The following is a 24,472-nucleotide window of genomic DNA, read 5'->3' as shown; positions in this document are numbered from 1 at the left end:
GTCTTTAACCTCAAAAAGCTTGAGTTTCTTTATTTAGAAAATGGCAATAACCCACACTCTCTCTATTGGATTCACAAAGAGTTTGGAGAGACACAGAGCCTGAGCATGGTACCCAAGGCATGGGAGATTCTTAGTGGGTCATTACTGTGGTTTTATTTGGAAATGTGTCTCAGTGTCGTGTTTAATTTTTTTAACATAAAGTTTATCTTCTCATTTAAAAATCAATACTCATCGAAGCAAGCACACACACACATGCTTTGTGCATGCAGGTGTATGCATATGGATGCATGTATGTGCACATGTATGTGACAGAGGAGGGGGGAGAGAGAAAACATAAATAGATCACCTATCGTCCTACCGTCAGAGAAAATCATGTCAATATTTTGGGCAAGTTTTCTCCCGGTTTTCTTCCTAAGCAACATTGTAGATGTTTGCATGTTCGCTGCCTCGTTGTAGCTATATGTGGAGGCAATTATAATTCTGATGATAAATGCTACCTGGGAGAGAGGCTGTTTCAGAACATCTTTTAAGTCAGATTACAGGACTATTACCTAAATTAGGAATAATGATTCTGAACATTCTCTACTCTTAACTTCTGTCTAGATGCCACTGTGAAAAGTAGCAGCAAACCCACCCCCATCTTCTGTGTCATGCGTGTGGCTCAAGTAAGAGGGTAGCTCACTAGGTGAAGAGTCTCCTCAAGATTTTAGTGATAAATTGAGCCTTAAGACTAATGAGGGTCCTACCAAGCAATCCAATCTTTTCATACTTATTACGAGATTTGTCTTTTTTATTCTTCTTTAAACAACTGCTTCAATGAAATGTTGCAAGGTGTTATACTTTGTAAGTCCTTGATTATCTGAAAATGTCCTTTTATTAAGAACTTTTCTTCACTGGAACAAAAGTATTACATGCTCATGCCAAAAACAATTTATTGTAAGCAAACTGGACAAAACTCAGAGGGTGAAAAGGGGTTCTTGGGAACAAGAAAGGAACAGAGACCATTACTCTGCCTCCTTTCATGGCTTCTATGTTTCTCTCTGACCCTCCTCACTTCTCCTTTCTCTCTCCCCCCAATCCACTTCTCTACCTCCTCGCAGTTTCTGTCTTTCTCAGGACGTTAGCCTGCACATCATAGGACCTGCCATGGCACTAAAAATATCCTCATTTCCATGACTTCTGAGCTCCAGTCCTCGATGCCAACCACAATAGTTCATTTTTCCAAAATCCCTGAGGAAGGATTTCGTTGGCCCAGCTCATCTCTATTTGCCAGATCTGATGTCACAGGTTATTTCCCAGAGATTTGCACTCCTAGTCCAATCAGGTTAGCTGAAAATGGCAAGGCACCCAGCTCAGGTGTCCACCTACACCACAGGTCCTTTCAGGTGAAGGCCATTCTCCGAGGAGAGGGCTTGACCACACCAGGCACTCCCTACAAAGCATTTTTATCTATTTGAGAGAAAGAGTATGAGGGGGTGGGACAGAGGGAGAGGGAGAAGCAGACTCCTCGCTGAGGAGGGACCCCAACAGGGGACTTGCAATCCCAGGACCATGGGATCATGACTTGAGTGGAAGGCAGACACTGAATTGACTGAGCCACCCAGGTGCCCCCTACAGAACATTTTAGAAAGCACTTCTTTTTTGACTTTAGACAGTAAAACAACTCTACTGAGTATAAAATTCTGGAATGACCGTCTTTTGCTCTCAGGACCCAGTAGACAGTGTTTCACAGTGCCCAGCATGAAGGCTTACCAAGCAGACGTCTGACATCTTTTTACTCCTTACCCAGTAATCCTGTTTTCCTGCTTATATCCTTGTATGGTTTCTTCCTTTGTTCAGAGATTTTAAAATTATAGCAGATTATGTCTCCATATGGTTCCCTTTCTGGTATTTTATCTTTAATACAGTTAATTCTTCGAGTCCAGAAGAGTTTTCTTTTGAATTTTATTGTTTTCAATTGCTTCTGCTCTCACCACTCTGGTTTCATTTTCAGGAACCTCAACACTTATATGGTTATTCTTCACATTTATCATTTTCTCTCATCATACCATCTCTTGTTTTTTTTCTACAGTATGGAAGAACATCTCAAGACTGCCTTCCACATATGAGTCATCATTCTAAAGTACCAGTGCTGAACTCCAAAGTAGATTTTAATTATGTGACTCTATCCTCATTTTTCCTCAATAACTCTTTTTTCTTATTTCACCTAGCTCCATTCCTTTTCCTTCTTATCCTCAATTTATGTCTTGGCACTCCTATTTCTTTTACACCGCATCATCTTTATATCACAGTAAGCAGAGTAAAAAAATTTTTAAAAAATATTTCTCCTGTTTCTTATAATAAATCACCTTATAGATTTACTCTTCCTCTGAGATTTGGGACGATGTGCCCTTTATTTGATATAGAAATATTTTCAATGACTACAACCTACTTCTTTCTCTACATAAACCCCTAGATGAAGTAAAATGTATTTCAGACTTAGCATCTATCAACAACTTGATATCTATCAACAAAGAGTTTATTGCTCTTGGCTTTCTTTTTTATATTACACTGGGCATTAGATTTAAATGATGGAAATAATTCACACTCATGATGCACTGTAATAGTAAATTATGGTACACAATCCATTCTGATTAAAGTCTATATGAGAAAAGCAAAGTATCTAAAATATATAGGAAAAATGTCAGGTAATATAAAAGATACTCTAATCACTACTTCTAATTATGAAGAAAAGAAAATCACTAAAATTTTTTAGAGCATCTAAAATACATCTTTAAAAAAAAAGACTTTATTTATTCATGAGAGACACAGAGAGAGAGAAAGGCAGAGATGCAGGCAGAGGGAGAAGCAGGCTCCACGCAGGGAGCCTGATGTGGGACTCGATCCTAGGACCCCAGGATCACACCCTGGGCCAAAGGCAGGTGCCAAACCGCTGAGCCACCCAGGGATCCCTAAAATACATCTTTTTACAAAACAAAACAAAACAAAACAAAACACTCAGAACCACCGAGTATCTCTCTGTAAAATTAATAATGAAGGAGGACTTCAAATGACTACAGTTTCTCAAAATTGTTCTTCAATTGAAAAAGGCAAAGGAAACACTCTATTGCTTTTCACTTTGTTCTCTTTTTTGTGGCTTTTCATTTTGTTCTCTGACTTCTTTAGCAACAGCCAAATCTCATTCTCAGGCAATACACATGAAGACAAAGTGAGGTGCCAGCACCTAGCACAATTCCAAGTTTCTGACAGGAGTTCTGTGATGTGGTTCATCTTTCCTGGGGATGGGGTGGGGGGATGGGGAGCACTTTCTTCTACCCATTTCCCTGCCCATCTGATTAAGTAACTGACATGATGCAACGAAACAATCCCCCCCCCCCATGTTGGCAGGGGCCCTTCTGTGGGCATTCTCACTTCCAGCAGCACGTGGTGGAGGACATAGTGCAGACATGCACCACTGACAGCCGACCCTGCATCTCCTAGTTCCTGTCCCCATACTTTGTTACCTTGGGGGGTCCACATTGGTGCAGAACGAGGGGTGCTTATGAACGGAGGAAGAGCACAGTAGCTGCGCTGAGACAAAACACAGCTATGTACTGGAGGGGGGCAGTTTGCTTTTCTCGTGGGCACAGACCATGCGCTTCTGAACTGGCAAGGTAGACAGGAGGGGTGGGGGGCTTTGGGGCACTGTTGCCTTTCTCAGACCAGTTCCATGCTTTATGTTAAATGAAACTTCTCACTGACCCTGACAACAGGCCGAAATCTAGTCCTTACCAGTGTTTATCGTGTTCCTCTCTTTCACTGTTTTCTAGACATTATCATGGGCAATTGGGTGAGGCTGTATCAGAGGCCACAGACAGACATCATTGAAAACTTGAAGCCCTGTGGCCACCTTTTTCACATCCTCCTTTATGTACAGTTGAAAGCCAGGCATGGTATTTTGTTTCAGTGCTGCGCTGCTATTCTTACCCCTTCCCCCATCCAGGCCAGTCTCCACTGTCCAGAGACATTTTTGGTTGTCACCGCTGAGGGTACTAATTTGGTGAGTGGAAGCCAGAGATGCTGCATAGGGCAGCAAGTCACTTCCATGACAAAGAAGTGTCTTGTCCAACACGCCCATAGCATCAAGGTTGAGAACTCCTGCTTTACAGCCAAGGTCCAACTCAAACAGTAGCCCATGGAGGAATGACTTGACAGGTGGCTTTGCTACTCTCCTCATCACCTGCATTAGCGCCACACCTGTTACCTGAATGCCAGTTACATTAACTCCCTTCTGATGAGAATACACAAATCCTTACGTGAGAAAGGACACTTCTGCCCTCTGTGAGGCAGATAATACAGTACAGACACGATATAGCCATTAACAGGCAGATGCTGTAAAGCTCCCAGTCCAGCAGCAGGACTGTGGTGCTGAACCCAGCATGACGGGGATGGCCACACATGAAACCTGCAGACAGCTGTGTCCCCCAGTGGGAAACCGGGGTGCGTTGGGTGCATCCTCTCTGAAAAGACAAACAGTGTTGAAGGAGCACCAGGAAGATGCTCTGAGACTCATTCTCATGATACCAGCAGGCACTGTGAACCACCAGGAAACAAGAGAAATCAGGGGCTCTGGGATTCATGAGTGAAGGATGATTGTTACGGGGGGGGGGGGGGGGTGGTCTGTGTGCTGGAATGGGCTAAGTTTACATAAACATCCCAGAGCAAGCATATGGTTATTTATATACTTTATAGCAGTGGCTTCAGCAATTCACTCACTAAAGCTCTGAAATTGTTTGTTTCTTGTAGGAAATATATATATTTATTTAGTAGGGGGAGAAAGAAATTATATTTGGGCCATAGCTCGTTATTTTTCAGACCAAACTTTTTTCATGAAGTTTCCCTGGACTTCCCAGGTTGAAATAATCTCTCCTATATGGGCTCCCAAAACAAATTAATTTTACTTCTGGCTTTTAACTTCCACATACCACTTGCCACATCATGTTAAGGGAATTCCATACATATTGCATCTTGTTATGCTAATCGACATCTGTCTGTCTTCGAATTGCCAATATATATCCTATGGTTTGACTATGTCAGTTGTTCAAAAGTACTTTTTAAAATTGAGGCATGGTTGACATCCAATGTTAGATTAGTTTCAGGTATATAATACAGGGATTCAACGATTCTACACATTATGCAATGTTCGCCACAATAAGTAGTCTCTCCAATTAAAAGGAAGAAAACACTTCTTAAAGAAAACGTATCCCCACTTTAAGATGGCCAAGCCAGTTAGTGACCAGCACTCTGATGACTAGGGACAAGAAGCGGCTGGACCTGACGTGCATATGCTCCAAGTCACTCTGGAGCAGCTCTCTGACTTAGGCTGCTGGCTGCGCGATTGCTAGGATCACCCTTGACCATACCCAGGCTGCTCCTCCAGCCTCTGTAATTCAGAACTGAGAGGGTCCCACTATCGGTTTTTAATGCTTTTAGCACATTTGCATGTTTTCTTTTGTTATTTTTGTTCGGTCTGGAATGTTGTTTACTTTGCTTTTTGGCTCTTGGAAATTCATCCATGGGTGTGCTATCCACAAGGATTCTCCCCCACTGCAAAAAAGCTTTCAGCCAAAATCTTTGCTGTGTTTTTCATCCAGATACAGAAAAAAGAGACGCACACGCACACGCGCGTACACACATGCACACAAACAGTAAGCGCGCCCCTCAAAGCGGTTTCTGTTATAAAAGGCCAGTCCATGTTTGATGTCTGACGTGGAGACAGAGCTATCTGTATACCAAGCTGACTGGCCTCCCCTCTCCTACTGTTCTCCCTCCCCCAATCACAGGGATTCCAGCCAATACCCAGAGAATCATCAACTACAAGATTATTTTTTTTTAATCTATTAGGTCTCTTCTACATCCTTGAAAACAGGGCCTATTTTTCCCACCTAAGAAATCCGCAAAAAAGATCACCCCATTTTTGGATCCCCCACCCCTACAGAATTACAGCACAGCGGGTTAGAGCAACATGCCTGTAACCAGCCATACAGTACTTTACAAGGAACTCAGTTCTCCCACATAGATCGTCTAACCTATTCCTCAGAAAGCCCTGTGATTTAGGCACTGTCTTCCTTCGGCAGATGGGGAGATGGAGACTGACATGGGGACAGTTATGTGGCCAGGCAGCAGAGGTGCTGGCATCTGAGGCCAGGTCCTCTAGCCCAGAGCTCTATGCACAGAAGCAGCCCTCCCAAGGGCTAGGATTCCCTGTCTCCCTTGGTTTTGCCCCCAGAGAGGCCACTGTGCCCCTCCCTGGCACACCAATGCAAGTAGGCAATCTTACAAAAAGCAGGCAACTAGTTAGGAAGATTAGTTAAGAAAATATGGATGTAAAGCCAAACCTCTACCGAAGGGTGACATCCAACAGTACATTCTACTCTCAGTATATCATGGAAAGCAAAGAGGGATTTAACTCAATCTAGAGTCCCTGTCAATGGCCAGATAGGCAGTACAATTCTGCACACAGGTTGGCCCTGATGTGATCAGTAGATCTAAATCCTATATATCTAGGTTTTCTCTAGGAATTCTCTTATTGCTTATGTGCACAGGAAGTAGGAGGTTTATGAGGTGGAGGCTGTTTTATAAGAAGAGCATGCAAATAAGTAAATAAGTAGGAGACAACAAGACCTTATTTAAAAATGCATGTATCTCTACTCTGTGTAGTGTGAATAGCCACCACTCGGTGTCCTCAGGCAACAAAGTTAAATATGACAGAGGTGCACAAATCCACCAGGGCACCGTGGACAGTATGACACAGTATGAAGTCTGAAAAGAAAAACCACTGGGCTCTACATGAGCCATCAGAGAGGCAGGAAGGAGTCAATGCCAGGCTGGGCCCACAGGTGTCTGCTCAGCAGGACCAGGAAGAGCAGCTAGGAGAGCAGTCAGCGAATCACGGCATATTTAGCTTAGTGCTGGGGCAGCCAGCAGGTGTGAGAGGACGTCCTCCCACTTTGTGCCACAGCCCGACACTCCCAGTTCTCCCACAGGCTCTTTGGGGTTGACAAGCAGCAATGGTTTTCCCATCCCCGTCTCCCACAGTGATGTGAGGAACCGGTGAGCATTCTTCACTGTAACACCACACCAACCAGCCGGGGGCCAACACAGACTCATTTATGCTAGGCCCATTTGCAGCTCTTAGAGTCAGGGCTGATTTCTCAGAAGTTTAACAAATTTTAATGACACTAAATTACCAGGCTCTTACTACTCATTAGAGAAAGTAAAGGTTATCAAATCAGAGAAAATCTCTAAACTTCATTTTATCCAAGTAGCTTCATTGGCAGGATGACACAACCCCTCTAACGTGCCCCAGGTGACAGCAGCGATGGCATAGCTGGATTCCGTTGCTCTCAAAAACACACCTATGGGTACACTTGAAACACATGATCGGTGGGCTGCTGCTCACCTGCCTGCCCAGCAAGATGCATCAGCAACAGGACTGTGAGGCTCTTAGCAGGTGGAAGCTTTAGGTTGGCTATCAATCTCAGATCTCAGAGGTAACTGAAAACTTATTTAAACAGTGCAAAGACTATCTCCAGACATAAGCCGAAGAGCTACCTCCAGTGAGACAGCTATTTCACCCACACTGGCTTCCCCCGGGTTGGCTACTGCCACAGATGCTGTCTTCTGAAGCAAACAGCAGAGCTGCCCACCAGACACAGCCAAGCTCTCTATGCCATTTACCTCCATCTCATCTGACTATCTCCCCTAGTCATGTTCAAGTTCAGGTGCCCGGGAACACTGGTCGGGCCAACCAGGGAGAATCAGGAGATCAGGAGGCGGGGGGGGGGGGGGGGGGGGGGGGGAGTTACGCCATTCAAGATGTTTACCTTAAACAAAGTGCTATCCTAGATGTCACGAGATTTTCAAACTCAAAGTAAAAAGAGAAGTGTCCAAGGCGCTCATAAATTGAGTGAGGGAGAAAGATACATCCAACTATATTAAAAAAAAAAAACAGGATGAAAAATAGTCCACATTTGGCTCACCAAATACAGTACAATCCCAGTTCCATTATTCAATTATAAATATTATCTTTGGGACTGTGTCTCACTCTCCAGACTCTCTGGTATGACCCTTCCTTCCTTCCATATTCCACAATTACAGAATGCTTGAACTCTGGCATTTCTGACTGGCTTGATCTTATACGTATCATATACGTCCTAAGTGTTTGCTTTCCCTCTCCAGCTAGACCACGAAAAATTAAACAGCTGCTTACGCTTATGTTCCCTCACTGGCTTTAATATATCCTGTGCATAGTAGGAGCTCTGTGCATGGTGCTGAGTGAAACATAAAATCTAATATTTAAAACTTGGATATGGAGCCCCAGGAAGACCAGGATTCATGGATTGTTCAGCTATTTACAGGAATCCATCCACTTTCATCAAGTCATAGAATTCCGCCATTATATAGGATCAGGGCTAGAAGAGATCTTTTAAATCATAAGGTGTTTTACAGATAAGTGACTAATGCCCAGAAACTTCTAGTGACTTTCTCAAGGCCCTGAAATAAGTGAAAAGGCCAGGACTAGAATCATGGCTATCTGAAGAACCAGATGAGAGTAAAGATGTCACAGAACCTAGAGACAAAGTAAGGAACCATCCTTCAATAGAGCAGAAGGAGACAATATAGATTGCATCTCATCCCAGCTAAATAATTTGCTGATGTAATCAGATGCACGTCCTCAGCTAAATGCTTTCTAGTTCATGATTTTGCTTAAAAGTGATTAAAAGGTTCAAAAATAATTATCTATTTCCATTTACAAAATGGATTTCACTGCAATTGACTCAGTGTATTAATAAACACAAATGTCACTCTACGAAAAACATATTGTCTGCAAATAACCTTTCAATTAGAAGCAGACGCTGTGGGTTTTCAGATTCTAAAGTGTTTTTATTTTAAATGGCCTGGTCACAACTGAAACCAGGCGGGCAGTAAGCTGTTCTTCCTTTCTCCTCAGGATCTGTTTCCAAGGTCTGACCTTTCATGTTACTCCAAAGCACCCAGGATTCACAGGCTGCCAGTCCAGAATGTGCTTTTGAATCTGTCCTCTCAATAAAGATCATCCCGCCTCTGCCACAAAGCAGTTTCCACACTGACTTAGTAGGATGGATGGAAAGGGTGTTGATTGCAGTCCATGCGGGTATTTCTCACCAGATTAAGATTCAGGGGGTTTTTTGTTTTGTTTTGTTTTTCTCTAATTTTTTAATTTATATTCAATTTGCCAACATATAATTCGACAAATACGGACTGAGCACCTGTTAGACCCCATGAGAGGTTCTACTTCTGAGTTAGTTGTCTCTCCTTGTCCTTGAGCAGATGGTATTACAGACAAATGGATGAGAAGTCAACAACAAAAGTCCTCCCTTGGGGAGCTATGTGTTTTACATGCATTATACATGTCATCATTTTTTTTAATTTTTAAATTTTTTTTAATTAAATGAATTTTAAGACAGGATCATTATTATCTCCACTTTACAAATGACAAAACCAAGGCTCAGACCTAGTATGAAATAGAGTAGGAATTCAGACCCAGTGGTCTAGTCCACAGCCTGTGCTTCTAACTGCTATGCTAGTCCACCTCTCTGTAGTCTCCTGTGATAACAGTCTACTCTTCTACGGGCGCTCCTCCTCTGGATCAGTGCTGGGGGATCATTTTCCCACAGTCCTTCTACCTACAGGCCAAGCGTCCTGCACCTTTTCAAGTTTACAGAACACTTTAAATACAGTCGTCTATAATAACACGCACTTCTTTATATATCATGGTTCACATGGAATTGGTAAATAGGAGAACAATGTCCACATAAAACAGAAATCATATCAGTTTATATGTATTTTTTTCATAGCCCCCAAGTAAAAGCATCCAAACACAAAGGTCACTAACGAGCTAACTACATTACTGTAACAGATTCCCACTCATCCTGCCCCATTCTCCCACTGGCCCACTAGTTGAGCCACATGCTCTTGGAAGCACAGAGGACACTTCCCTAAGATCCTGTGGGAAAGACCACCACAAAACAAGGACTCAGAGCCACCGTCTCAGTCATGGCTCAAGTTGTATACTGCCTGCCAAGCGCCCCCCCCCCCCCAACCCGCGCCCACCTCCCTTTGCCCTTACCTCCAGCACTCAGCAGCCTGGGCCCCTCCTACCATAAAGGTAGAATCTTTATTAGATACTTAACGGAATATTTATTTCCTAGGAATTCCAGGTGACTTCCCAGCTGTGCTGAGATTCTCATTAGGATTGCTATTGTTTTCCTTAGTGCCCTGGACAGCATTACATAGGTTTCGAATAATCTACCCATCTCTATTTTTCCATAAAGCCTGTTGTTTTTGTGTGTGCAATTTTATATAACCTGAGGTTTTTCAAGTTTTTTGGCCTCACATTTTAGCAGAAACATCTGAATTAATGGCACAACCCCAAAAAAATGAACTTTATCCAGTGACCTTGAGATTCCCGGGGTCCCTTCTCAGCGCTGAGTTGCTGGGAGAACAGAGCTACTCACTGCCCTGACCACACTCCTCTGCATCGTGTGACAGTTTTTTTTAGTTGCAATCACCAGAATCCACTCTAGCTAATTTACGCAGAAGAGGCATTTCTTTTATATGTATATATTATATGTATTATATATATAATATTTCTTTTATATATAATATAAATATATATACAAATTTATTTTTTATTGGTGTTCAACTTGCCAACGTATAGAATAACACCCAGTGCTTATCCCATCAAGTGCCCCCCTCAGTGCCCGTTACCCAGTCACCCCCACCCCCCACCCACCTCCCCTTCCACCACCCCTAGTTTGTTTAGAAAAGGCATTTCTTAAAGAACATTAGATCACAGGATATCTGGGTGGGCCAGTGAATCAGGCCAGACTAGGAGACGATTAGTCCACCAGACTTCTCTGGAGATGCCACTGCCAGCAGGGCTGCGGCCGGCACTGCAGATGCCGGGAACCCTGGTCTAGGCTGCATGTAGAAGCCGCACATCTCTCTACCATCCCTGGCCAGAAACACTTCTGTGGGATCCCTCTTGTTCTGTCTTGTGAATTAAAGTTACCTCTTAGATGCACCTAAAAGGCAGGGCCTGGGATACATTCTGACCCTAGATGGAAGGGAGATCCAGAAAGTAACTTTTTGACTTGTACTCTGAGGAAATAGATACTTAGGAAGCAAATCTTACAGAACTCTTAGCACACACCAACCACCTGGTACTAGGCTGGTGCCCAAGTAAGCTCCTGCCCATAGCAGGTTGACCCCATTCCTCACAGCTTGCTTTAGTGTTTTGTTTGATCCACACCAGCTTCACAGTGTGTATCCTCACCACAACAGAACTTGGCCTTAAACATTGACTAATACTTGAAACCAAAACCAAGGTTCCAAGGCTGTACTTCTTCATAAGTAATGTTTGAAGTATAACATCCACAAGCGCACTGGGATTTTGACAATTCTTCAAAGCAAATGATGGAGAAATAAATCACTACACTGACTCATGGCATCATACTTATTCTCTAGTACATCAGCAGCTCCTTATTCCTACAGAGCTCAGGGTATACCCGGCTCCCCGCCCACTGAGTATACCGTCATTGTTTTTTTTTTTCATTTGGGTAAAAGTTTCTGGATGCAAATAAATCTGCTCTAATTAATACAAAAATGCACATCATTGCAAAGGTTGGTATTATTAACTGGTGATAATATTCCTCACAACAGATTCTTCCACTCTAGTAAATTAATAGGCTATACTACACATTTTCTATTGAAAGTTTCTTCCCTTCAGTAAGTCGACTCCATCGTCCCAGTGAGGACTTGGAACGTGCCAGGATACACACGCATATGTCGGTTCTAACGACAGCTACTTTCCCAGCCAACTGCTCAGTCACACATTCCCAGGTTACTGCTTAGACTCTAGGCCTGGAAGGCCTTGCATGGCCTGGCCCAGGACAACTTCCCAGCCTCACTCTGTGCTCCAACCACAAGGACTTTGTTTCTGTTCTTTCTCCTGGAAAACGCTCTGCTTCTCCACCTGAGGGCTTTGTGTATGCTCTTCCTTCTACCTTCAACCCAAGAATTGCCCCCTGGGGGAACCTTCCCCATGGCTGGCTCCTGCCACACCCCTGAATTGGGTGCCTTAAGACACACACTTGTAGGACCATGTGTTTCTCTTTTTGGCACTACTGGCTACTCTACTTTTCTAGACATGCATATGGTATCTGACAAACTCTCCTCTGCTCCTAAACCGTAAGTTCCATTGGAGTAGGAATTATGTCCCTTCTGCTAACTACTGGGTTCCAAGCACTGAGTAGGGGACAGTAGATACTAAGACTTTGAGAAATAAGTTAATGGACCCACACATTTAGAGTGATTGATCTCACCCATCTGGTGTTTACTTATTTACTTGGTTTAACTCAGATTTTGAAGTACCTGTCTTCCTAAGGCAGCATTTCACAGAGGGGAAACTGAGGCAGTAATATTAAATAACTGGCTGATAAAGCCACGTAACTAGTAAGGGCCAGAGCTGATTTGGGTTTGGGCTACAGCCATTTCCAACCTATGGGCACACCGTCTATTCCCAGGTGCTCAAAGGAAAATGCAGAAGAAACCAAGCCCATGGTTCTGATCCTCGGGGGGGGGAGGCATGATGATAATGATGATGATAGCTAATAATTATCAAGCGTTCAGTCTGTGCTGAGCATTATTTTAAGCACTTGATGTATATTATTCCATTTAAACCCATGAAGTAGGTATTACTACTACTACTACCCATTTATAGATGAGAAAAGTCAAGCACAGAGCTGCTGGGTTGGTCATAGAGTCAACAGTGACACAACCAGCTCTCAAACCCAGGCTGCCTAAGCCTGAGCCCCAAGCCACTGACTGTGGTGGACAAGACTGAGAGTGCTAGGGGGTCGGGGGCATCTAGCTCTTTCAGAGGAGTCAGCAGCGCTTTGCAAAAGAGGTATCCTCTGAACCCAGGTGCTAAGAGGGCTTATGCAAGAAGAGGGAGCCAACATGAAGAAAAAGAAGAGAATGAAAGAGTGAATTGTGTTCAGGCAACAGAAGGAAGTTGAAGGAGCCTGCTCATGGCGCTGTTAGGTCTAGAAAAGCCCTGAACAGACGACTGAGGGAGGAGAGGGCTAATTAAAACCGCCTTATGTTTCTAAGCTATTTTGATTCAATACCCTTAGGGGTGGGCTGAGACGATAGACTGGAAGGAGGAAGAAAATAAGGGTGAGGTTCATAATAGAAGATAAGTGAAAGATGAGGGGGGAGCCTCAGTTATGGGGTACAGAGGAGGAATGACGGAAACAAGACATGTGCAGTTAATATTGATAGGAGGAACTAATGGAATTTAGGAGCCAAAATGGATGTGGGGTCTGAGGAAGAGGGACATTTCCAAAATAACCCCAAAGCTTCAACCCTGGTTGTTGTGGGTAGAGCAGCATTCTCTAAGATGGAGTGGGGCAGGGGCAGGGAGAAGAGTAGGTTGGGTCATGGGGAAGGATAGATAAATAAGGAGTCCCACTTGAGGCAAGCTGAATGCTAATAAGGTGGATATTAATCATTCAAGTAGGCAGGCAGAAATACAATGGAACACACAGTGTTTCTACAAAGGAAGTAGACAAATGGCATTTTCATCTAGACCAGTCTTAGCCACGAGAATGTTCTGTGAAGATGGAAATGTTCTATCTCCGCTCTGCACTACCCAATATGGTAGCCAGTAGCTACACGTGGCTAGAGAGCCCTTAAAATGTGGTTCATGCAACTAAGGGACTGAGCTTGTAATTCTGTTGACTTTTAATCAATTTATATTTTATTTACAATAAATAATGTGGCCAGTAGCTACTAGAGTGGGCAGTGCAGATCTGGACAACAGAAGTGGCCCTCCAACGTTGAACACACCAAAGCTGCTTATCAAAGACTGTTGAGATAGGAAGGGACGTTGGAGTTCATCGGGTATAATTCTCTCATTTCACAAATAAGGACACTGAGGTCCAAATAGAAGACACTTGCATGAAGCTAATGCAGCAAGACAGCACTAAGGTGGACGACAGCCGTGGTCCTCTACACCCGATCCAATGTCCTGGCCGCTTCACACACTGCTTCTGTCCTGATGCAAAGACAGCTGCAGTGGTACCCCTGGTGTGCGGAACTAAGGCGGCCTGTGGACAAAGCCCTCCCCCTGCCGCTCTACACATCCCAAACACCACTGGATAAGTAACTCTACCGGGTGTTTTAGCTGCAAATAACAGAACTCACTCTAATTCGTTTTACTATGAAAGGGATTTATTAGAGAAGGATCGGCAGTTTGCACAATCTCTGAGGGAGAGCCTCAAGGCCAGCCTCGGAGGTGATGCAGTCAGGAACTGCTGACAAATCACACTACCCCCGCCGCAATGGGGATCCTACTGTGCCCACCACTAGACTCCTAGACTAGGGGGAGCGGCTCCCAATCACCAGGGCTGGGGCAGGGGCCCCAAGCCTGGACCTCTGCCTCTCAGAGCTGGATGTCACTGCTGCCAGGCTCACAAGAATGCATTCCAGGTCCTACCTGCACACACCTCTTCTCATCAGAATCTAAATAAAGGGGAAGGGGAATCTGAATCTGGAATCTAAAGCCGGTTTCTGGCTTCCCCCTAGTGTGGAAGGAATTAGAGAAATCCCAGGAATTAGAGAAAGAATTCAAAAAAAGGCACTACACCACCGTCATTACTTAACAAATGTCCTGTCAAGTAAATAACCCATCTGCACTAGTTTTAGACCATGGATCTTACAGCCTGTCTTGCTCAGTAGCATCCCTGACTCAGATACCATAATGTCTCTACGTAGCAAATCTTCTCAATTAGTTCACCAGTGGCTCTTTTTAATTTTTTTAAAAGAGACATTTATTTGCTGGAACATCTGTACTGATAGAAGCTATGTATGGTAGGAAGTGAATTATGCATTTCAACTCTCAGAGCATGAAGGATTTCTTTTACTTGTTTTTTTTTTTAATCTGGGTTTTCTAATTCGCAAACTTAATATAGCACAGCCATGAAAATGAGTAATTCTAAAAAGCTTTTTCTTCAAAAGTGGTAGCAGGACAGAAGCAAGAGTAGATCTGAGAAATATTCTAAGAACTGAAAATCACCGTCATGTGGACACCACCGTCGAGGTCATTCCAAACCCAAAATTCTACCAAGGAGAGAAAGTGACTGTAAAGTGCTCCGAGTGTTTCAGTCTGGAGAATAAATAAGAAAAACTGTCTTGGACGGTGACCATGTTGGGGGACACCGGGAAGGGGGGCTCAGTTTCTGACAACAAAGGAGAGAATACACCAACACATCCTGCAGGAGCTGTTGTGAGCAAAGCAGTCGGGGTTCCGCTGAGGGCAGCCCCAGAGCAGGAGCCAGCGCTGTGGGTGCGGGAGGGCTCCCGTCCTAAGGGCCCTAAGGGCGGCTTGTGGGCAAGGGGAGCAGCAGCGAACAGGGGCTCTGAGGGCGGAGACGAAGTACCAGGGAAGGTGCGAGAGGCCTGGCTTGTGGGGAGCTCCCAAGACCAGACGATGACTTGTCACCAGGAGAAGGCTGCAGACCCCCATCCTGAGGGCAGTTCCCAGTGCCAGACCCATGCTCTCCAGTGGCCCAGGCTTCTAGAGTGTTCACCCGGGTTTTACATCCACGTGCATAGCTGCACCTTTTACAATACAAGGAAACACAAACAGAGGGAGGCTAAAGGAGAGTTTAGGGTTATTGTTATTCAACAGAGCAGCTTTCACAGCAGCTGGGCGTCAGAGAATCCTCCCCCCCCCCCAGCAAGGACGGGCCAGTCACCAAGCTCCAGCTTGTGGTGGCGCCACATGGTGATGGCTGAGGTTCAAAACTCTCAATTTCACTAACTGCCCAGCTAAGCCTGTCACAGTGAGTTTTGAAAAATATAAGTCAAATCATGTTATTCCCCTCCTTCAAAACCTCCAGTGGCTCTGATGACATTTAAAAGGGAATCCAATCCTCCTGTCAGTGTGGCTGTGGCTTCTGCCTCCAGACCTCCTTGGACTCCACTGGCCCGCAGCCCCGCGGGCTTCCTTCCCTTCTGGTCCTCACCGGATCCTCTCCTGCTCCGGCTGCCTCCTTGTCCTCGCTCGCATCTCCGCTCAGTGTCCCCAGCTGCCTCAAGGAGGCCCTTCCCACCCTACCTGCGCTGTCACAAGTGGCTCTGGGCCCTTGCCCTCCGTCACCTCATGGGAGTCCCCACACCCACTTACTTGTTTGCTTGTCTACCCTGTCTCCGTCCCGTGCAACGGAAGCCAAGTGAGGGCAGAGGGCAGGGCACTGCCTACCTTCTCTCACTCATTTTCTCCCAGCTTCTGGAAGAGTGCTTAGGTCACTTGCAGAAATGGGATTACATGAAAAGATAAGGAGATGGTTACTAGGTCCCACTACCTGTTAGAGAGTTACAATTCATTCATTCAGACATTAAAAAAAAAAAAAAAAAAAACAGGAATGGTGCCAAGTCCTCAGGCAGCGCTCCTACCCTACACTCTCTGTCCTTAGGTCACTCACTGACTTCAGCCCTGTCGTGAAGGAAAGAAACTTTCTCAATCTGTTGCTTTTTTTTTTTAATGGGAAAAGCATTACATTTTTAAAAACTGAGATATAATTGATATATAACATACTAGAAATAAGACAACAGGCCCAAAATGGAGTTGCCAATGCTAAGACCCGCAATGAGACTTAACCAGAGAGTTAATTGCAGTTTCCGCTCTTCCAGAAATGGAATCTCAAACCAGTCAGTCAGGAATCGCCCGATCAGCGCAAGTTAGGTAATGTGCCCCATAGACCCCTGCCACCCCCTAAAGCAAAATAAGCAAAGTAATCCTGCAAAACCAACATTTTCTTTCTTTTCTTTTCTTTCTTTCTTCTTTCTTTCTTTCTTCTTTCTTTCTTTCTTTCTTTCTTCTTTCTTTCTTTCTTTCTTTCTTTCTTTCTTTCTTTCTTTCTTTCTTTCTTTCTTTCTTTCATGCCTAGTTTAACTTCCTTGTTCCCGCTCTCTCCTGCCTATGCAAGTCTCATTTTGTACAGCTCCTCAGGGCTCCTTTCTCTCTGGCTAGGTTGCATACTGTCCTGTTGGTTCCATTTTTGCTCAAATAAACTCTTCAAATTTTCATATGCCTCTGTATCTTTTAACAAACGTTATATTAAATTTCAAGCATACAACATAAAAGGTCCGATACACATGTATGTTGCAAATAATCACCATGGTAAATCTGGTTAACAATCATCACCTCACCTCATTACAAATTTCTGTGTGATGAGAACTATTCTCTTAACTTTCAAATTTGCAATATAGTGTTATTGACTATAGTCACTGTGCTGTGCATACATCCCCAGGACTTACGGAGTTTGGGCCTCTCAGAGGGCCCTCTGTACATTAGACACTATGGGGTGTTGTGGGGAATACACGCATGAACTGGATCCGCCCTCGAAGAGGAAAATATGACAAGCACAAAAAGAACTCTGTTTAAAGCTTTGGGTTTCAAACTTCCCTGAGCCTAAGGGTCACTGGGGGCATGCAGTAATGACACTGATTCCTGGTGCCCACCCATGTCAAATGACCCTGCAGATTCCCGAGGTCCAGGAAGCTTGGAAAATCATTCTGTGGAGGGAGCAAGAGGAAGGCTGCCTGGAGGAGGCAGCATTGAGCTGGACTGGTCAGGGCCAGAAGGTGGCTGTGGAGGGGGCGGGGAAAACTCAGGCACGGAACACAGGAGCAAAGGAAAGGAGCCAGGAACCTCAGGGAGGGACGGGAGGCCGCATCTGTTCCCAGTTGGCTGTGGCACAAAGGGAAGTATGATGAGATGAGGTGGAAAGGCAGCTGGAGGACCAAATGCAGTAGGCCCAGAACAACAGGGTATGGTGTGGCTTTGACAGAAGGGAACAGAAGCACAGGCTCGTCCTGGGTAGGGAGTGACAGCATCAGGTAAGCGGTCACTTTACAGATGAGGAAGGGAGGGCTTGGAAAGGGTTGCTGAGCTCTCTGGAGTCACACAGGGCGGAAGAGATGGGCCAAGACGCTGCTTCCAGAGGTGAGGTGGGGAGGAGAAGGGACAAATGGGCCCTCACTGGGTCCCCACTGTCTCCGGGCCCAGAGCCGAGCTACTCATACCACCACACCTCACCACAGCTCTAGGAGGGGAGAAGCTGGAGTACAGACTGAAGTGCAGGACCCTTCTCTAGACACAGGGAGGAAAGGGTGATGTGAAAGATGTTAAGGAGACAGACTGACCAGGATTTGGAAACTGGGCACAGGAGTAATGATGGAAGTAAGGAAGCATCACAGGAGAGAGGACAGCCCCATGGAAGGGGGGGGGACAATTTTGTGGGATGGGGGACAGCTCCATGGAAGGGAAGGGACAGACCCATGGAAGCAGGATAGCTTCTCTTCAGCTCCCTGCCTGCATTTTCACCAACTACCTCTGTGGGGCCTGCTTTGGAATCTGGCTTTCTTCACTCACATGTTCTTCACTTTTTATTTAGAGCACTTTGTTACCAGAACACCACCCAGCTCATTAGCCACCGGTTTTTCACATAACCACAACTGGAATGAAAGGACTGTTTAAAAAGAATGCTGTGCTACTGCAGTGGCCTCAGAGAAGATGAACTTGTAGCAGGCAGGGACAGAAGAGGCTTGGTGGCTCTTACCACCTCTTACCACCTTACCCCCCATCTTACCACCAGCTGGGGAGAGGAAGAGGCCTCTCCCCAGCTCTCTTCCTTCTTCTGAAAAGGAGTCCTTTAGCCTAAATTAATCCTGCATTTGACTACTTGCCTTCTTCAAGATGCAAGGCAGTCTCTTTTGAACATTTCACACATCACAGAATCCAAGACATATTTCAAATGATGGTGAGCAGACTTCTTTATCAACACCATGAAGGCTACAATTAACTACAGCAAATGTGGTGGTAGACTTTGTGGTACTCAAAATAAAGGAGGTTAAAAACTACCCTGTGATTCATGGAGCTCCAAACACCAACGTTTTTTAGCCCAAACAACCCTTCCCTTCCGCTATGGGGCTAGTTTTATGAATGGGTCGGGTAAAGGGTGCCACCAAGGGAAAGCCAAAAGCAGCTTTGCTCATTTCCGAATTCCCTGGACCGTTATCTCTCTGCCGTTTGCTGCCCTCTGGCAATTCGAAGACACTCCAGACCAACCTCTGGAACAAGATGCACTACAAGAAGTGAACAGTTTTCCCAGTCTACCTTCCTCTGGCCAGAACAAAATGCTTCAAGTGGGCATACGCTGTTTTATATAAACTTCAGTGTTTCTACAGGATTGCAGCTACACTACAGTGAACCACATTCTATAAGCAGAATCTGTTTACTTAGAGAAAGGAATTTCTCACGACCATTATCAACTCTGGAGATCTCAGATAGCTTTGGGGCCACGTCAGGGGCTCAGGGACGTTTTCTATTTGCCTGAGAAGTATCATTGGCAGGACCCCACCCTCTGCGTTTTCTGCTAGTCCTGACAGGACAGCAAGACGTTATCCTTAGGACAAAAGTAGTGGCTCTGATGCACTTACACCTGGTCTTTAGGACAAAAAATGGAAAATAATGGTGAAGAAAACTGGTTTTGCTATTTAGAAAAAAAAATGCTTATTTGAAATGGATTAGGTAGCTAGATAGAAAAAATCCAGAGAAGATGAAAATTGCTATTTTTCTGATTTTTAAATGTATAAGCATAAGGGCAACGCAAAAATTGCAAAAGGAAAACAGACAAATTGAATCTTTCAGACAACAGAGAAGAGGGATGGCTCCAGGTTCTCTTTTTGAAGTCACGACGACATTCTGTATCACTTAAAACGATTCCCCAACATGAGGAGCTCCGAGAGGGGCAGATGGGCAGGTACAAAGCCTCTACTGTGTACCCCATAGGAGGGCTGGGGCTGGCCACAACTCTCGGTAAAAATGAAAGATGCCTTGGTCAGCAAGGACCAAACCAAACATCACTAATCATTTTGACTTTCTTGCCAAAACTCAACTAAGCTAAAACTTAAACACACTACCCTCTTTCTACAAATGAAACAGCTGTTTTCTTCCATAATCTCTCTTCCCAGATTGGACGCTTATCCCCTTTTTCTTTTGTAGGACCCCAAACCAAGAGTCTTCTTCTGAGGCTTTCCTTAAGTGAGCGGCGATTACCGATTCCTCAAAGTCTTCCCTTTGATTTTGGTGAGATTTGGAAGGACTGAGGTCCCTGGATTTTCCCACAGTCATCATAAAACACCAATACCCAAGGTGCTCACGTCTCATCAAACCGGACCGCCCCTTCCTGCCCTCACAGCTCAGAGAAACACTCCAACAACGTAACAGGAGGCATGCCCCTCCTTACAGCTGCCCAGGCGGGGAGTGCACACAGGGCTCCCGGCTTCGCGGAAATTTATGCCATTCCAGAAAAGTCGACGTTACTTCCATCAACATAAAAGATGGGGCTGATTAATTTCAGGCACGCTGCAGTTTCTCCTACGCCGAACGCTAAATATTCAATACAGCCTGATGACCCAGAGCACATGTTAAGAGCTCGTTGGAGCCAATAAATGTAGTTAATTAAGAAAAAAATCGATGCCAATTTCTCCAATGCCTCCTCTCTGACTAAGGGAATATATTTTCTTCTCTTGGCCAACACAGGGTGAGGAGGATGCACGCCGCTCCGCCTCACTCTTCCAGCCCTCTACGGTTCTCTGCGGTGACAGGGTCACAGGAAAGGGCCACCTCTGCTTCCCTGCTCCCCGGGCAATCACATGCTGCTTCTCTGCTCACAACTGAAACCACTTTCCCTAAGTCAAAAGGGCACTTGACACCTTCTGGTGGCTAAATACAAGAGTTCCTCCAATTAAAAAGGAAAAAAAAAAAAAAAAAAAATCCCCAAACCACCCTCTCCACCAGCTGCCTGGCCTGTCTTTGGTCCCCTTCACAGCTTACCTTCTCGAAGGAGGTGTAGCTGTCATGCCGTCATCCGCCCCTCATGGGGTGCCTGAACCCCCTGCTTCAACCTGGTGTCAGGGTCACCGTGCAGGTGCAGCAGTTCTCACTAAGGTGCCCGGGGGACACAGCACGCAGTGCCCATCGGGCTGCACCGCCCACATTGGGGGCCAAAAGGACCCATTTTCTAAAGGCAGCTACAAATAAAGAGGTGATACCCCCTAGGGGAGGGAGAACCGACTGCTCCCAGAAACTGCCTCCCCCACACATCGCCAGCCCCCCACCTGCCAAATTGGGAGGAGAGCAGAGGAAGGCACTCAGAGCCTTCCCGTTCTTGGCTAAGGGCAGAGTGTTGTCATGTATGGGGGTGGGGGTGGGGAGTACGAAGAGACCTTGTCACAGAGACTGGGGCACGCCTGCGTCAAGGGGAGCTGACCCTCATTCCCCAACCAGCTACACAGCAAACATGCTGATTTGCTCTGTCCCTACCAGACCAAAGAAGGACAATTGCAGAGAGATGTCAGGGCAGAAGGAAGCCTTAACCCCCAGTTGTACTTGGTTCACAGAACACTGACTAAGTGACTAGTTAGAGCAGCTCACCAGTACCCACCCAAAAGGGCCTCCTGCCAGAACAAGGGCATTTCCTGCACCACTTACATTAAAGGCACCCAGCCACCCCCTTTCCTTCATCCCTATCCCACAAAGGAGATATGGCTGGAGCCCAGAAGACGGGGGGCTCCAACCACAAAGGGAGGAGGAGTCCCAGAGGCAGACCACCTCTACTCCCCACTTCAGGTCTCTCACACCACAAGCCTGGCAAGTGATAAGCTCAGGGAAAGCTTTATTTTTTTAATTTATTTTTTAAAGATTTTATTTATTCATGAGACACACAGAGAGAAAGGCTGAGATATAGGCAGAGAGAGAAGCAGGCTCCTTGCAGGGAACCCGATGCAGACCTGGATCCCAGGACCCCAGGATCACGACCTGAGCCGAAGGCAGACGCACAGCCACTGAGCCACTAGGTGCCCCCTCACGGAAAGCTTTAAATCAAATGCCTGTTTTTCTCACAGTGGTATTCCCAGACATATCCAAGTAAGCGGCACACGACAAGCTTCATAATTATTTGTTGAATAAGTGACCGAACAGCTTATTAATCCTTGCCCTCGTCTTTTCTGCCTCATTTTGTTCATTCACTCCAACCACAAATATTTGTTGAAGGTTGATTCCATACAATTTAATCACCGTAAGGTGACTAAGACGTGTTCCCTGCCCTCAAGAAAGTTGCTAGAAAAAATAAAGACAGACTTGGATCTGCCACAAGTAATTCTGTGAACAGTGGCGTGGAAGCAGTACAACATACCAGAGACATTAATTCAAAAATCCAAACCACTCGCTGAGCTATAGCCACCCAGTTTTCTCTCATCAGTTTACATAAGGAATCCTCATGTCTGCCTCTTTGGTGAACGCTGGTCTTTTATCCGTCCTGCTAAAATGCATTTACCCTTAATGTGTCAAGGGCAGCGGTTAACACACTACCATTTATGTGTGATATCCTGGAGAAAGCCAGGAAAATCCATATTCCTTGGGTCTAGGGTAAGCCAAAAAGATTTCAGGGCAGAGCCTTGGATGAGGCCCTGGAGAAATGACAAGGTATGCATGGCCTTTCCTGGAACACCACTGTATGTGATGCAGCTCAGAAGAATTGTGGGTTTGGGATAAAGCTGATGCCAGTGATGTACATTTCCCTTCACACAGCATCTTACCCACAGAAAGATGGTCATGCATTGTATAGAGCTGAACCACAATACCAGAAGTCACACGTGCTTTACAGGTGGTTGTTTTTTTAAAGATTTTATTCATTTATTCATGAGAGACACGGGGGGGGGGGGGGGCAGAAAGAAGCAGACTCCCTGAAGGCAACTTGATTTGGGTGGGACTTGATCCTGGGACTCCAGGATCACACTCTGGGAGGCAGATGCTCAACCACCGAGCCACCCAGACATCCCTACAGGTTGTTTATTAGCAGAGTCTTAGAATTAGCATTTCAAGTTTCATATTTGCAGAAAGCAAATCACTCTATTTAACTTCTAGCTTCCTTGTAATCACTAACTTACAGTCCTTCAGCAACTGTTATTGCTTCTCACATATATTTTTGACAAAGGTTTTTTTAACCAGTTTTCACTGTTATTAGAATAGTACAGGGTCAATAAGAAAAAAAAATCCAAAAGATACAGCAAAGTTGATAGCAGAAAAAATATCATGCAAGTTTTTACCAGCCCTGTTAATATTTTGGTATATTTTCATTTAACCTCTGTTTGATTTAATAGATATTTGGAATTAATATGCCCCATAAGCCAACTCTGGTAAAATCACCAATAAACTAGGATATAAACTGCCATCTGTAATCTCTTCCAATTATGAACAAGGTTGGAGCTGCATGACTATAAAACAACCAGTAGATTCAACTTTAAAAGCTGAAATTCAATGAAGGGAAAATTGGTTAAGTGGGTTGTTTAATGTACGAATATAAGCTGACACTCTTCACTTTTCTATTTGTCTTTCCAGTAGCCCAGCACTTGGAGTAAGTTTGTCCAAGCTTTTGAGAAACTACCATTTCAGATATAATCGCCTTTAAACAGAAATTCCTCTGATTGTTTAAAAAGGGTCATTTCACGTGCAATTCTTGAAGGCCCAAAAAATCGTAGTGTTAGCAGTGGGTTTTTGATAAGTATACAACTGCCATTATTTATCAAGATATTTAAAAATGAATTTAGTTTCATCCCAGTCTTCCATAACAGACATATTCTTCAATAATATAGAATAAAAATTATGGGCTTACCTGATTAAGAAATCATGCAGTCCAACATCAAAATACCTGTTCAAAGAAGACATAGACAAGTATGTCAGTAAAAGAAATGTACAGCAGTGGTGGACTTGACCAAATATATGTAATTTACACTCAGAGCCTGGTGAATAAATCAATCACTTTATAAGAGCAGTTCTCAAGGTATGACCCCTGGAGCAGCCACAGCAGCATTACCTGGGAACTTGCCAGAAATGCAAATTCTCAGGCCCTACCTCAGACATACTAAGTCAGAAATTCTGAAGGCCCAGCCATTAGATCTGACAAGTCCTCCAGGCGATTCTGATGCAGAACCACTGCTCTATGACAGCAAAAGTGTCTCAGCAAGTCTATGAGCTCTCTCTAGGAAAAAAAGGGGGGAAAAAAGGCCATAAGCATAGATTTCACCATTTTGCCAACAGGTGAGTCCTGTCTCAGATGTTCGCTTGCTCAAAAATAAATGTTTTACAAGTACAAAACTATGCTGGCCAAAGGTAAAAACAGAAGTGGGAAAGGGTCAGCACTGTCCTTCCATGTTCCTCCCAGCCGTGGTCCCTGGAACTTTGTACCAGGGAGCAACCTTGTCCATGGCTGGGTCTGCCTTGGAAGGGAAGGCAGGAAAGTAGCTCCATGCACAT

At 44.8% G+C, this 24,472-nt stretch overlaps 1 protein-coding gene across 7 annotated transcripts in view; it reads right to left on the bottom strand.

Annotated features, from left to right (window-relative positions):
• Nucleotides 1–24,472, bottom strand: part of HHAT (hedgehog acyltransferase) — a 340,597-nt gene that overhangs the window by 144,517 nt on the left and 171,608 nt on the right. For all 7 annotated transcript variants that reach the window (XM_025429844.3, XM_025429840.3, XM_025429839.3 and 4 more), the window contains one exon: nucleotides 23,832–23,867. In XM_025429844.3, the coding sequence (XP_025285629.3) occupies nucleotides 23,832–23,867 (36 nt within the window). The remainder of the gene's footprint in view (nucleotides 1–23,831; nucleotides 23,868–24,472) is intronic.

This window comes from Canis lupus, chromosome 7 (genome assembly GCF_003254725.2).
Source record: "Canis lupus dingo isolate Sandy chromosome 7, ASM325472v2, whole genome shotgun sequence".
NCBI lineage: Eukaryota > Metazoa > Chordata > Mammalia > Carnivora > Canidae > Canis > Canis lupus.
The sequence above is the reverse complement of the archived record's forward strand: the minus strand, read 5'-3'. Positions and strand labels throughout refer to the sequence as shown.